Source organism: Engraulis encrasicolus, chromosome 10, assembly GCF_034702125.1.
Source record: "Engraulis encrasicolus isolate BLACKSEA-1 chromosome 10, IST_EnEncr_1.0, whole genome shotgun sequence".
Classification (NCBI taxonomy): domain Eukaryota; kingdom Metazoa; phylum Chordata; class Actinopteri; order Clupeiformes; family Engraulidae; genus Engraulis; species Engraulis encrasicolus.
In genome coordinates this window covers 26,300,997-26,312,949 of record NC_085866.1, presented here as the reverse complement: position 1 = coordinate 26,312,949, position 11,953 = coordinate 26,300,997, and the positions used below count along the sequence as shown (strand labels likewise).

General features: G+C 42.4%; 1 protein-coding gene across 2 annotated transcripts in view; it reads left to right on the top strand.

Annotated features, from left to right (window-relative positions):
• Positions 1–1,319: 1,319 nt before the first annotated feature.
• Positions 1,320–11,953, top strand: part of mgll (monoglyceride lipase) — a 43,514-nt gene continuing 32,880 nt past the window's right edge. Inside the window, exons 1-2 of one of the 2 annotated variants that reach the window (XM_063208496.1) lie at positions 1,320–1,531; positions 2,523–2,667. In XM_063208496.1, coding sequence (XP_063064566.1) covers positions 2,543–2,667 — 125 coding nt within the window. In that variant the 5' untranslated portion in view covers positions 1,320–1,531; positions 2,523–2,542. Of the gene's footprint in view, positions 1,532–1,770; positions 2,668–11,953 lie in introns of those variants that run through there. The other variant, XM_063208495.1, reaches the window with a different exon arrangement.

Below are 11,953 nucleotides of genomic sequence, written 5' to 3'. Positions count from 1 at the left end.
CATAACACAAAGGTTTGCATCTGTGTGTAATGTAAACCTGTAGGTTTTACTGTTTTCCATGCATGTGCCTTTGAAGTGGAGAAAGGTATGTGATGAATTATGACATGGTATGGCATGTTTTAGGGAGCCAAAATTCCTTGAGGCTGGACTGGCCATTGGCCATTTCTGAAAATAGGGGCCCACAAGGGTTCAGGGACCACCGGTCAGTGAGTTCTGTGCCAGTAATTATGAGGAGCCCATTTAAGCCAAAAGTGCCCGGGCCCTATAACCCCACCCCACCCCTCCACCAGTCCAGCCCCGATTCCTTCTGACTTACATCTTGAAATGTTCAAGCCATATCACAGTTTGTCATCATTTTCAGGGGGGTAAGATCTTTACGCCTCACATTGATTGTGTATAAAAGTATAAAGAACTAATCCATCATTGCTGCAGCAGTGTTGGCAATAGGCTATGGGGGCAATCCTGCTGATAGCCTAGCTGTAAAAACACTGTCAGTGCGCGCACGCGCGCGCTCGTGTGTGTGTGTGTTCGTGTGTGTTTGTGTGTGTGTGCATACTTAAAAATGGATGAAAAGAAAGTAAAAAAAAACAGAGAGAAAGAAAAAATGTTGCCTGTGTGTGTGTGTGTGTGTGTGTGTGTGTGTGTGTGTGTGTGTGTGTGTGTGTGTGTGTGTGTGTGTGTGTGTGTGTGTGTGTGTGTGTGTGTGCCCGTGTTTAAAAGAGAGTGAAAAATATAAAAAGAGAAGTGTGTGTGTGTGTGTGTGTGTGTGTGTGTGTGTGTGTGTGTGTGTGTGTGTGTGTGTGTGTGTGTGAGAGAGAGAGAGAGAGAGAGAGAGAGAGAGAGAGAGAGAGAGAGAGAGAGGGAAAAAAACAAGAGAAACAGCTTTTTGACTGCCACTGAAAAGCATTTCCTCTTTGTTTTTCTTCTCCTTTTATATGTTTTAGAGCCTCAAAGGGTTGTTTGTTTATGATGTCTTCACACCAGAGTATTCAACCGACCACATTATTTATAAGCACCGCCATGCACCACTGAGAAACATGAATTGTAATGCTTTAGTTACCGTTTAATAGCCTAGCTGCGTTTTCCCATCTTTTGTTTCAACACCAGACGGCAAGCTGTGCTGTGCAAGGCAATCAGATTAAAATGGCAGCGACGATATTTAATCATTCACAATATCAATACCAAACTGAATTTCATCTAGCGACAGGGGGTAAATGAATGTAGACTGCGTCTTCTGTTCTGCACCCCAATGCCCGCCCCATGCAAGCCAAGCTCCATCCACCCCAAATTTCCCTCCCTATAGCCTTGCACTTCAGTCTCCACCCCAGCAGTTTGAGTCGTAGCATCACGGGTGAAGCTCTCACTGGTCTGGTCTGAAGTGTGCGAGCGCTGGTAGCGAGCGCTTTTGTCCTTCTCCTCCTCCTCTCTCGCGAGCCGCCCCGAAACCGGACTGTCAGCAGGAGAGTTGTATCGTTACTTCCTCGCCGTCCTAAAAGCACCTGACTTGTCAACACATTCCCACAACATTTTGGTAAGTTCATCTTAACGCACAATCAATGGCTTTTGGGGGGTTAGAAGGTACAGCCTTTTAGTTCTTCTGTGTGAGGCTGGCCGGTTCACGTTCAGGACGTGATGCTTGCGCTCCCATGTAGCGTTGTTAATGGCACTTTGTCGGCAAATCAATATGCAACCCCATTAAGACTGGGTTACTCAAATCAACTTGATTAATTTTCATTGACGGAAGGTTTAGGCCTATAATTTAATTCTTCTGGTCGCTGGCTTTTGGTTTAGCCTCATTTTAAGCGCATCATTCCTCTCATTGACTCTACAGCTGTTTTAATTTTTTCAAGTGACAATTATCAGTTTTTTTTCTCAATGGAATTTCTTCTTGAAACTTATAGATCCTACTTTTCCAGTAATACAAGATAAGTGTGTCAACAAGGCAAGTGTTAGCCAAGTGAACCCGTTTCTCCGGTGTTTCTGGATTTGGGGTGTCTATTTTGGTTTCAGTCTTGACTGACTTCTGTCGACCCGTTTTATACAGAGAAATTATTACTGTTTACTTTCCAATAGTGGGTTAATTCTGGCTGTGGGCAATATCTCCAGCAGAGGCGCTGAGAGCAGCCGAAGCTCGAGCATAATTTTTGCTGTCCTATTTTTTGAGCGTGCTGCTGCTGACCGGCACGAGTTTCCGAGAGCGTTACGCATTGAGTCTACAAGTTTCAGCGGTTGCCTGTGTGATTTTCTTACGGGTCTACCTCGAGATTCCCCACATATGCCCGCTGCTGTGTGTTGTTTTCCGTTGGTCATCTTGTTTTGAGTAAAACGGAGCCCTACTCTGTGTGACGTCAGTGGCTTAAACCTAATTGAAAACATTCCGTTAGTGCTGCCCGTGTGTCGCGCACTGTCCGAAATGAATGAAACTCAGACAATGAACGTCGTCGCCAGTTGCATACTGGTGGCGACGTTATCCTACTGGTTCAGCCCGGATGCCCTAACCAAATTGCGGGACTACATTGCAGGCACGTTCGGTAGCGCTGACATGCCGGAGCCAGGGACCCCGCGACGGAGTCCTCAAGGTATCCCCTACGACGAACTGCAGCACATAGTCAACGCCGACGGAGAACATTTATTCTGTCGTTACTGGGAGCCCGATGTTCCTGCAAGGTCAGTCTCTACTTGAAAATGTAATGTTGGTGCTTGGCAGACTGACATGTTGCTGACCGCTGCTTTATGGGTAGGCTATGTCGCAGAGCTCAATGTTATTATGACAACTCACTTTTGTCAACTACAGCTGCACAGTGCAGCTGGTTTGTTGAACTGATTACATCCAAATACCATGTCTGCTACATGCAAAGGTCACAGAAGGGATACACTACATAATTGATACAATAACAAGCAGTTGCCATAGCTTATTTGGCTACAGTAGGTAGTGTGCGTGTGCGCGCGCCTGCGCGCGTTCATTCTGCAAGTGCAAGGAAGGTAAGCTTATGTAGGCTATGTAGAAACATTTCATACACACGCATCCAACTCATTATAATAGAAATGGAACATAAAGAGAGGGAATAATATTCATTGGCCTATCTCTCTCGTTGTCAAGATAAGGTGAAATCCACCACCACAGGCTATTTTGACGTCGTAGCAGCAGGTTCACTTTGAAGTCTTTGAAAGACACCACTTCCCCTTCCTCTTCCTATCACATGTGTAACACATGCTACCACCCATAGAGGTCCATGTCAAAGAACTATAGCCTACACACTGAGACTACAATATTTTCACTCTGCAACGGAGTCTTCTGGTAAATAGGCCTACTTTTGCCTACGTTTTTTTTTTTTATTATCAGTGTTGTTGCCTGGAAACATTTTCAACCTCCATCCTTTGAATGTGGTACTTTCCCAGTCATGCTGTTTCCATGGTAACTATTGCTTTCCCGCCTTTGACTGACCAAGTGTGGTGGCATGTTGAAGTTGAAACGGCCTACTTATCTAGTTCTTTGAAAAAACATTGCAGCGTTTTGTATTCTGAAAAAAAAAAACCCACACATTTTTGTCAGTGTCAACACCATAACCTGCTGGGTTGACACTGTGGGTTTGTGGGTGTCTCCCTAATCTTGGGTGGTTAGCTGAAGCTGTTTTTAAATAATAAAAAAACACCTGCTGAGTGTAGGTCTAACAACCTAAATCATGATGCGTAGATGCCCAACCAACCCCAATCATGCGTCTTTTTCAATTATGTATCTTGGCCAATAATGTTGCATACACACATAGGCCTCAGATCCTACAGGCAAAGCACTAAAAATATCTTGCTGCGATTTGTCGTTCCATGATAGTTTGCCTTCCTTAGCGACTCTTCCTTGCTGCCTGAGCAGCTCATTTTTAGACCTATAGGCCTACTACTGTATGTTATTACAAGTGGTATTATTGATATAATGGTGTTAGTTTTTCCATTTGGATGGCAGGCTGGTCTCACACACTGTCATTGCGCCCCCAACAACCCTATTTCAGTAGATTTCATAAGAGCCTCCTGGAATCGTGAAGAGCTCTCTTGCCCTTGATGTTGGTGTTCTTGCAAGGTAGCCTAACTGATGGCATGATTGGGCTATTTGGTGTAACCTTAACATGGTCTCTCTCTTTGCACAGTGAAACATGTCATAGTCTGACCAGTGCCCTGTTTGATATCTACTCATTTACAGGCTCCCCAAACAGAGAAAACTATAAATGGAGTGCAAAGTTTTTTTATCCACAGCTGATCACAAGTCAAATTATAAATTACCTCTCCCTTTTCTGCTGAGCATCCTAAAGTTGAAGCAGCAAGTGTACTCTCTACAGCTCTTACACACATACGAACATGGCTAGAGAAATCATGCCTTATTCTGAATGCAAAGAAAACGGTTTGTTTGTATTTTTCTAAGCAACCTTCCCCTGGACTGTCTCAGCCTGGGGTTACTCTTGGTAGTGAACAGCTAGAAGTGGTCACAGATTTTAAATATCTAGGAGTCATTCTAGACTCCAATCTTTCTTTTAAAAAACATATAAAAATGATAACAAAAAAAATAAAATTTAATCTCTACAACTTCAGGCACATAAGAGGTGCTATGTCAAATAGTGCTGCTCTGACATACTTGCATGCAATGATATTTTCTCACCTAAGCTATTGCATTACTAGCTGGACCATGGTGGGATCCACTACTCTCAAACCATTGGAGAGTTTATTTAAAAAAGCACTTACAATTTTTGAAAAAAAAAACCTCTTTCATACCACCATTGTAACATTTTAGATAAGTACAACCTACTGAGTTTTGACAATTTCTGTAAATTCTCCTATAGCTGTCTTCTTTATAAGACTTTGCATGGCCTGGCGCCACCTTGTTTACAGGATTTTATAAAATATCGTCAAACACGAGTAACTCGAGCAGTGGTCAATAAAGATGTAGAGATTCCTTTCAGGAAAACCTCTTTCAGTCAAAATGCATTATCCACTAAAGGCGGCATATTATGGAACTCTATTCCTCTGCATATAAGGGAATGTCCCTCTTTAGCCACCTTTAAGATGGAGTATAAAAAGTGGCTTCGAGCCCAACAAACATGTTCACACTGATGGTCTGAGCCACTACACAGTGTACACGCACACACGCACACACACACTCACATAACACATGGCCCTATTTTTTGGGACCTTTTTCTTTTCTCTTTTCCTTTTATTTACATGCATGCCTTTTGCTTCTGTAGTGGGTTTTATTTCTTTTGTTACTAACAGTTTGTTTTATTTTAAAGTCTATTGCTTGTAAACATCTAGCCTGCCTATTGGACACCAGATGGAAATTAGCCCTTGGGCTACAATCTGGCATGTTTACATATATGTACATGTATGTATATGTTCATTAATGTGCAATGTCCTGAACAAATAAAGTAAAGTAAAGTAAAGTGCATCCTAAAGTGCATGCTCGGAAATGAGGGTTATCCTACTATTATTCATGTGTGATTATTTCTAAGCTCTCTCTCCAGACATCAAAGTGCCTTATTACAGGGACGTTGTAGTAGGGCTTGTTGAGGAAATGACAGGGTAGGCAAGAGTGTGAGAACTTGTACTTTTGTACTCATCAAGTCAGTAGACCTATAGCTCCCAGGGAGACAGCCTATGTGCTAGTTAAGTAGCCTACTTACTGTGTTTAAATAAGGTACAGGTTTAACCGCAACATACAGTAGGCCCTACTTACTTTCAGAGGTTGTTCCCTATAAAACGGCTTCATGTTATGGTACTGTGTGAGCATATGTTCATTCACTGTTCGTATTAATGTTGTTAAGGGAGATACCTGAGAGAACTTCGGGTGTCTGCCCCACTGAATACAGCTAATTAAAAAAAGAAATCCTTTTAAAATTTGCACCAAGCAGTGATAAATCCATCCACTGATTGCACAGTATCAGTTACCAGCGGTCCTCTCAAGATTTAACATCATAAGATTTTGAACTAGAATGGGCACTCGGTAGAGTGCAAACCTTCGCCTACGCCACTTTTTTTTTTCTGGCCATCTTCAAAGTGTGGGGCATAACATTCTCCAAATTTTGGTGTTAGTTTCATTTAAATCGGACCGGAATATCGTAATATTACATTTTTGGCCCAGTCTTGACCTCTTATTCAATTCAGCATGCACACGTTCTTCTGGCATATAGTGCTTGGCAAAGAAAAACGTGTTTGACCTTTTCGTGACCTTGACCTTGACCTTTGACCCAATCACTCCCAAAAAGTAATTGATTGTTCCTTGGGTCATGACCAATCATCCCAGTAAATGTCATAAAAATCGGCTCAATTTACGTTTTGACCTTTTCGTGACCTTGACCTTGACCTTTGACCCAATCACTCCCAAAAAGTAATTGATTGTTCCTTGGGTCATGACCAATCATCCCACTAAATTTCCTAAAAATCGGCTCAATTTACGTTTTTGACCTTTTCGTGACCTTGACCTGGACCTTTGACCTTTGACCCAATCACTCAAAAAAAGTAATCGATTGTTCCTTGGGTCATGACCAATCATCCCACTAAATTTCATAAAAATCGGCTCAATGTACGTTTTTGACCTTTTCGTGACCTTGACCTTTGACCTTTGACCCAATCACTCCCAAAAACTAATCAATTGTTCCTTGGGTCATGACCAATCATCCCAGAAAATTTCATAAAAATCGGCTCAGTTTTGACTGAGTTAGACGAAGTACAAACAAACAAACAAACAGACAAACAAACAAACAGACATATTCACAAATAAATACACGGCGGGCAAAACATAACCTTCTGGCGAAGGTAATAATTATGTGAAATTATGTGAATGCAGGCCTACTGCTTTGGTATACAGTGTCAGTGATTAATCCCAGATATTTTCAAGATATGCATAGAAGAAAAGAGTATGCATGAATGTAGTAGAGAAGTAGTAACTATGTACATAGTAGTACTAACAGAGCAAGAGTAGTAGTAACAGAGCAAGAAGTCCTGCATGTACGTAAATGCACAGGTAGAAAGAAGTTCGTTTAGGCAGTCTAGCTACTCACCCCCCTAAACCTCACTCCCATCCGGGTCATGGCACCAGTGTACCTGGGGTGCTCCTGCGCAGTTGGCCACTCAAGGCTCAAACCCGCCACCTCTCAGTCAACGCATCAGTTTGGGCATGGGAGGCACAGCACAATACAGCTGAGCTAAAGGACCAGTACGATAGCTCAGCGCTACCGATACTGTATGAGGCCTCGGTGGGAGTATTTTTACTACGGTTCCACGCCCAGAGGTGTCATTCAGGGGGTAAAGTGTGACTGAGTCACCAGGGCCACATGTATATAGGGGGCCCACACATCGTCTGATTTATGAAGATATATGGCTGGGGGGTGGGGGGATGGGGAGTCCATTGGAGCTTATTGGACGGACCCCTGTCCACGGCACACTCTGCCAGTTGGCCTCCGCTACATCTGACTCCGCCACATCTGCACACTTGCCACTAGTGTTCTGCCTCATAAGACTAGATGAGCTTGTCTAAATAGTACTCTTGACTAATGGAGCAGGGTGGTGGCTCTTGGCCCCTGTCTCTGTGCTGTGAAAGAAGTGGTAGCATGGATTGCTGCTGAATGCATTAGTCAGAGCTGAAAAAATGAAAGACTCAATATAACCTTTAATCCTGAAGGGGCAGGCGGTTGAACAGGTTCAATACCTTGGTACAGAGATTGACCAACACCTGTCCTTTACCTTGCATGCAGATGAAGTTTGCAAGACAGCACAACAGCGAATGTGTCCCTTGAGGAATCTGAAAGTGTTTCATGCCAGAAAGGACATTTTTCATCAGGCTATCAGTCATTAATTTCAATATAACATCCTGGTACAGCTTCCTAACAAGATCATAGGTATAAAGCAGGGGTGTCAAACTCAAATTGACTGAGGGCCAAAATCAAAATCTGGAACGAAGTCACGGTCCGAATATTTATTTTGAAAAATTGACTACAAATTTGCGTGTGTGCACATAATAATACTCATAGTTAAATTTCACACACACTCTTTCCTATTTTCTTCCCCATTAATGGTGTATGTGAGCCAACTGTAATACACATTTGAAATGATCTAGCGAGGCGAGTAAAATGACTCTGCTGGCCAGATTTGGCCCCCAGGCCTGAGTTTGACATCCCTGGAAAATTGAGCAGGATAAGCATGTGAGCAAAGAAGCTCATCAGCATTCCACGAAACAGCTCAAAGATCGGCACATTTAGGCAGTCGAAAGGAAGACCAATTACGTTCATCCTCTTGGATGCCTCCCATCCACTCCATCCTTGTTTTGAGCTGGTTCCTACAACAAGAAGACACAGAGTGCCTTTGGCCAAAAAGGCAATTAATAGAAAATCCCTCATTCCAACATTCATTTCTGAAATGATTGCAAATACACACGCACATACACACTCACGCACAAACTCAGCCTTCAATCCAAGACACATTTCTATCATGGCAACATATTAGACAATAAAACCTTTTGAATATTTGAATCCCACAACCTCCCAGGTGCGGTTAGGACAGCTGCTTAGAGCATGACCTCAGCTGGGTAGTAGTTTATGTAGGCTACTAGCATCGCAACAAATATTTGTCTTCGGTGAAATGACAGAAAGACGTTACACAATATTTGCCATCTTTTTTTAAACAGACTGCCCTGCATGTTTACCTTGACATTGATCGGAAAGAATCCCAGGTTTACACACACAGCTTGTAAACTCCAGATCTGTTATGTTCCCACGTTCATAACAAACAAGCATACGGTTGGTGAAAAGTCATGTGTACAGCATCCATTAGGGTGGGAAAACGCCCTTTATTTTAGACTAGAATGGACTGGAAGGCCACCAAATGAACAAAGAGGCCCCACAGGCCGGCCCCACATGCACAAACTATCCACGGTACAAACATACACAACTACACAGCGCCTCAGGAAAGCATTCATGTTTTCTTTTTCACTTTCTATGGTATAAATGCTCGATTATTTAAACGTCCTCATACTACACCTCCTACCACACAATAACATCTTCAGAATTGGATTAGAGAAAGTCTTAGTCACCACGTTGACAAGAGAAAGCTGTAACATCTCAAATTCAAAAGCTTGACATACTAGTAAATCTACTCCAATTGTCAGCATGTGTCGTTGTTCTTCTCCTGACGTGACTAACTTTTCAGACCTGGATTTGGGAATCTTTCTGCCATTGTTGCTCGTAGATCCTCCAAAGCTCTGTCACACTGGATGGAAAGACATGGGCAGTGGACACTCAGTGTCTCTCAATAGGGTTCAAGTCAGGGCTCTGGCTGGGCCTTTTAAGGACACTAAGCCATTTGGCTGTCTGTCAAGGTTATTAAAGCCAGGAAACTTTGATGTTGTGATTGGACTTCCAGAACATCAACTTCCTACACACCCAGTATCACTCTAACAAGATCTTGTCTGGATAGTGGTTGTCCTACTTATGCCTCTTTTCCACTGCCTGTTTTCTGGTCGGCCTACAGCTCGACACAGCGCGCGTCGGCAGCCACTTTTTGCTTTTCGATTAGGCACGACACTGCTCAATCGTAAAGCAAAAAGTGGTGTCCGAGACGCGCTGTGTCGAGCTGTAGGTCTACCAGAAAAACGGCAGTGGAAAAGAGGCAATAGTAAATCCAACAATTTTCTTCTCATTCTTCTACTATAAAGTCTTTTTTCCCTTTCTTTCACCTTTCCACTTTCACTTGTCTAGATCTGTTTTGTGCAAAAAGGGGTTTCCCCTAACGGTTCATGATGTATCACTTTCTTTATGGTATCACAGCCACAGCAGCAGTTATGCAGATGACAGTTGATGCTGCAAAAAGCAGACTGCTACAGCCTTCCTGAATGAAATATAACGCCTACCATATTAGGCCAAATTCTTCTAGACTGTTGTGTCTTCCTAACATTTGTGTCTACCTGACCTTTCCCTGGTTTTCATCATAGATCTTTCTACTCTTTGTAGCCTTACCAACTCCCTCACTGTTTTTAGAAATATATGTTTCTGGGCTTTTTTCATGCCTTTATTCAGGAAGTGAGTGGGAGAGAGAGGGGAATGATTAGCAAAGGACGTCGCCGGCATAATGGTAAGGCATCTTAGCTCATTGAGCCATCACTCCCCCACCAACTCTCCCATTGTTAGATATGGTGTTGTTTCATGCTGTGGCTTTCTGTTCTATTTTCTGATAAGTGACTCAGTGAGCTGTATGTTTTACTATCAGGCGAGCAGCTGATGAGTAGTTCCCGTTTTGCAAACTTACAAATGAGGTCACGCAGTTCAGCCTTGACTTTCATTCTCATGAAACCTGGTTTTGTAGTAGTGTGGGTCTCCAGTGGTGCAGAGTGTAAAGTATGTTCTTCTTGTGTGTTGTGTTTTACTGAAGAGATGCTTCTACTGACCCCTCTCGTATAGAGCATAGATCGATGGAGTGATGTGGTGATGGTCGGTCTCCTAGAAATGTTCTCCTGTCTCTGCAAAAGAGATGCGATTCTCTGGCAGTTGGCCAATGTGGCCATTGGGTTCTTCATCGCCTCTATCGTGGAAGCCCTTATGTACTGCGAAAAGAGACATTCATTCATTTAACCCGTTGAAATGCAGTGTTATACATTTGTTGTTACCAGAATTGCAATGACAGAGTCGTTGTGCATTACTTAAGGCCCAGTGTTATGTCATAATAGAGTAGTACTAATTAACTTTTTAATGACTATTGCAGTGTGTCTCAGATGGTACAGCGTGCATTATGGGGCTACGCTTCTGTAAAACAATCCGCTGCTCTTCAGGAAGCCATAAGACAAACTTTTAATCATAATGTTGTAGACATGGAAACAGCAGTTAATGTTACACTTTCGATAAACACTAACAACTCTAAAGATTGTCTTTCGTTTCAGACTAATTCAGACAGTCGTAAGACTTGATTGAACAGTAAGCCATGATGAACATTATACATCTACACTATATAACAACTATTGCAGTCCACTGCCATTTTTTTTGACGTATCATTCTCCATTGACAACTACATCTGGTTGGGCATTCAACTCCAAAAAAAAAAGAATCCTGACTATTCAAAACTTAAAAAACTAAATTGAAGATGGCATGTCTTGTGATTCTGGCAACCCTCAGAGCAGCGGGGTCTTTTGTAGCCCTGCCAAGGTCTGTGCCTTCATCATACATGCCTGTCTCTAAAATCAGCAGGCACTTCCTCTAACCTTACTTAAACTCCGGGGCCGTCTTGACAGGTTTCTACTTTTCAAAGGGATATCCGTTTAGATCAAGGTGCAGAAACACAGAAACGTTCAAGAGAAATGTGTGGCATGTGAACTAAAAATAAACCGTTAAGGGTTTATATGTAGTGTAGGACTAAAAAAGAGACAGAACAGGACACTTCATGTCAATGCTCTACTTTTTAGCAACAGCAACTTGAATGAAGTTACTGTTGTGAGTCGCAGGCATTGTTTTGAAGTAGGCCGACAGGTTCACTGAATGAATGAGTAAGGTCTTGCTACAATGAATAAGGTCTTGCTATAAATCTTCGGAACGAGTGACAATCTGACAAATGGACTGTAGAAAGCAAAGTATAACAAAGGCACTGTGCAAACACACATGTGACAGGTGCCATTTATTATATTCAGATCAATATGGATGCTTGTTGCAGGAGCTGAAAGTAGGTCATGGTGTGAAATATTGTCATGGTGGTAGGCCCATAACGCATGCTGTTCGCTGAAACGCTGTAATAATCATTGAAAAGTTAACTACCAGAACATGGGCCTTTTACTAATGCACTACGACTAGGTAATTTTCAGTCTGGTAACAACAAATTTATAGCACCATGTCTTACTGGGTTAAAATGTAAAAATGTTACAATAAAACATTACAATGTATTAAGCAATGGCTTTACAAAGTAAGTACAATATAGCAGCAGCATACCCAAAACAAAG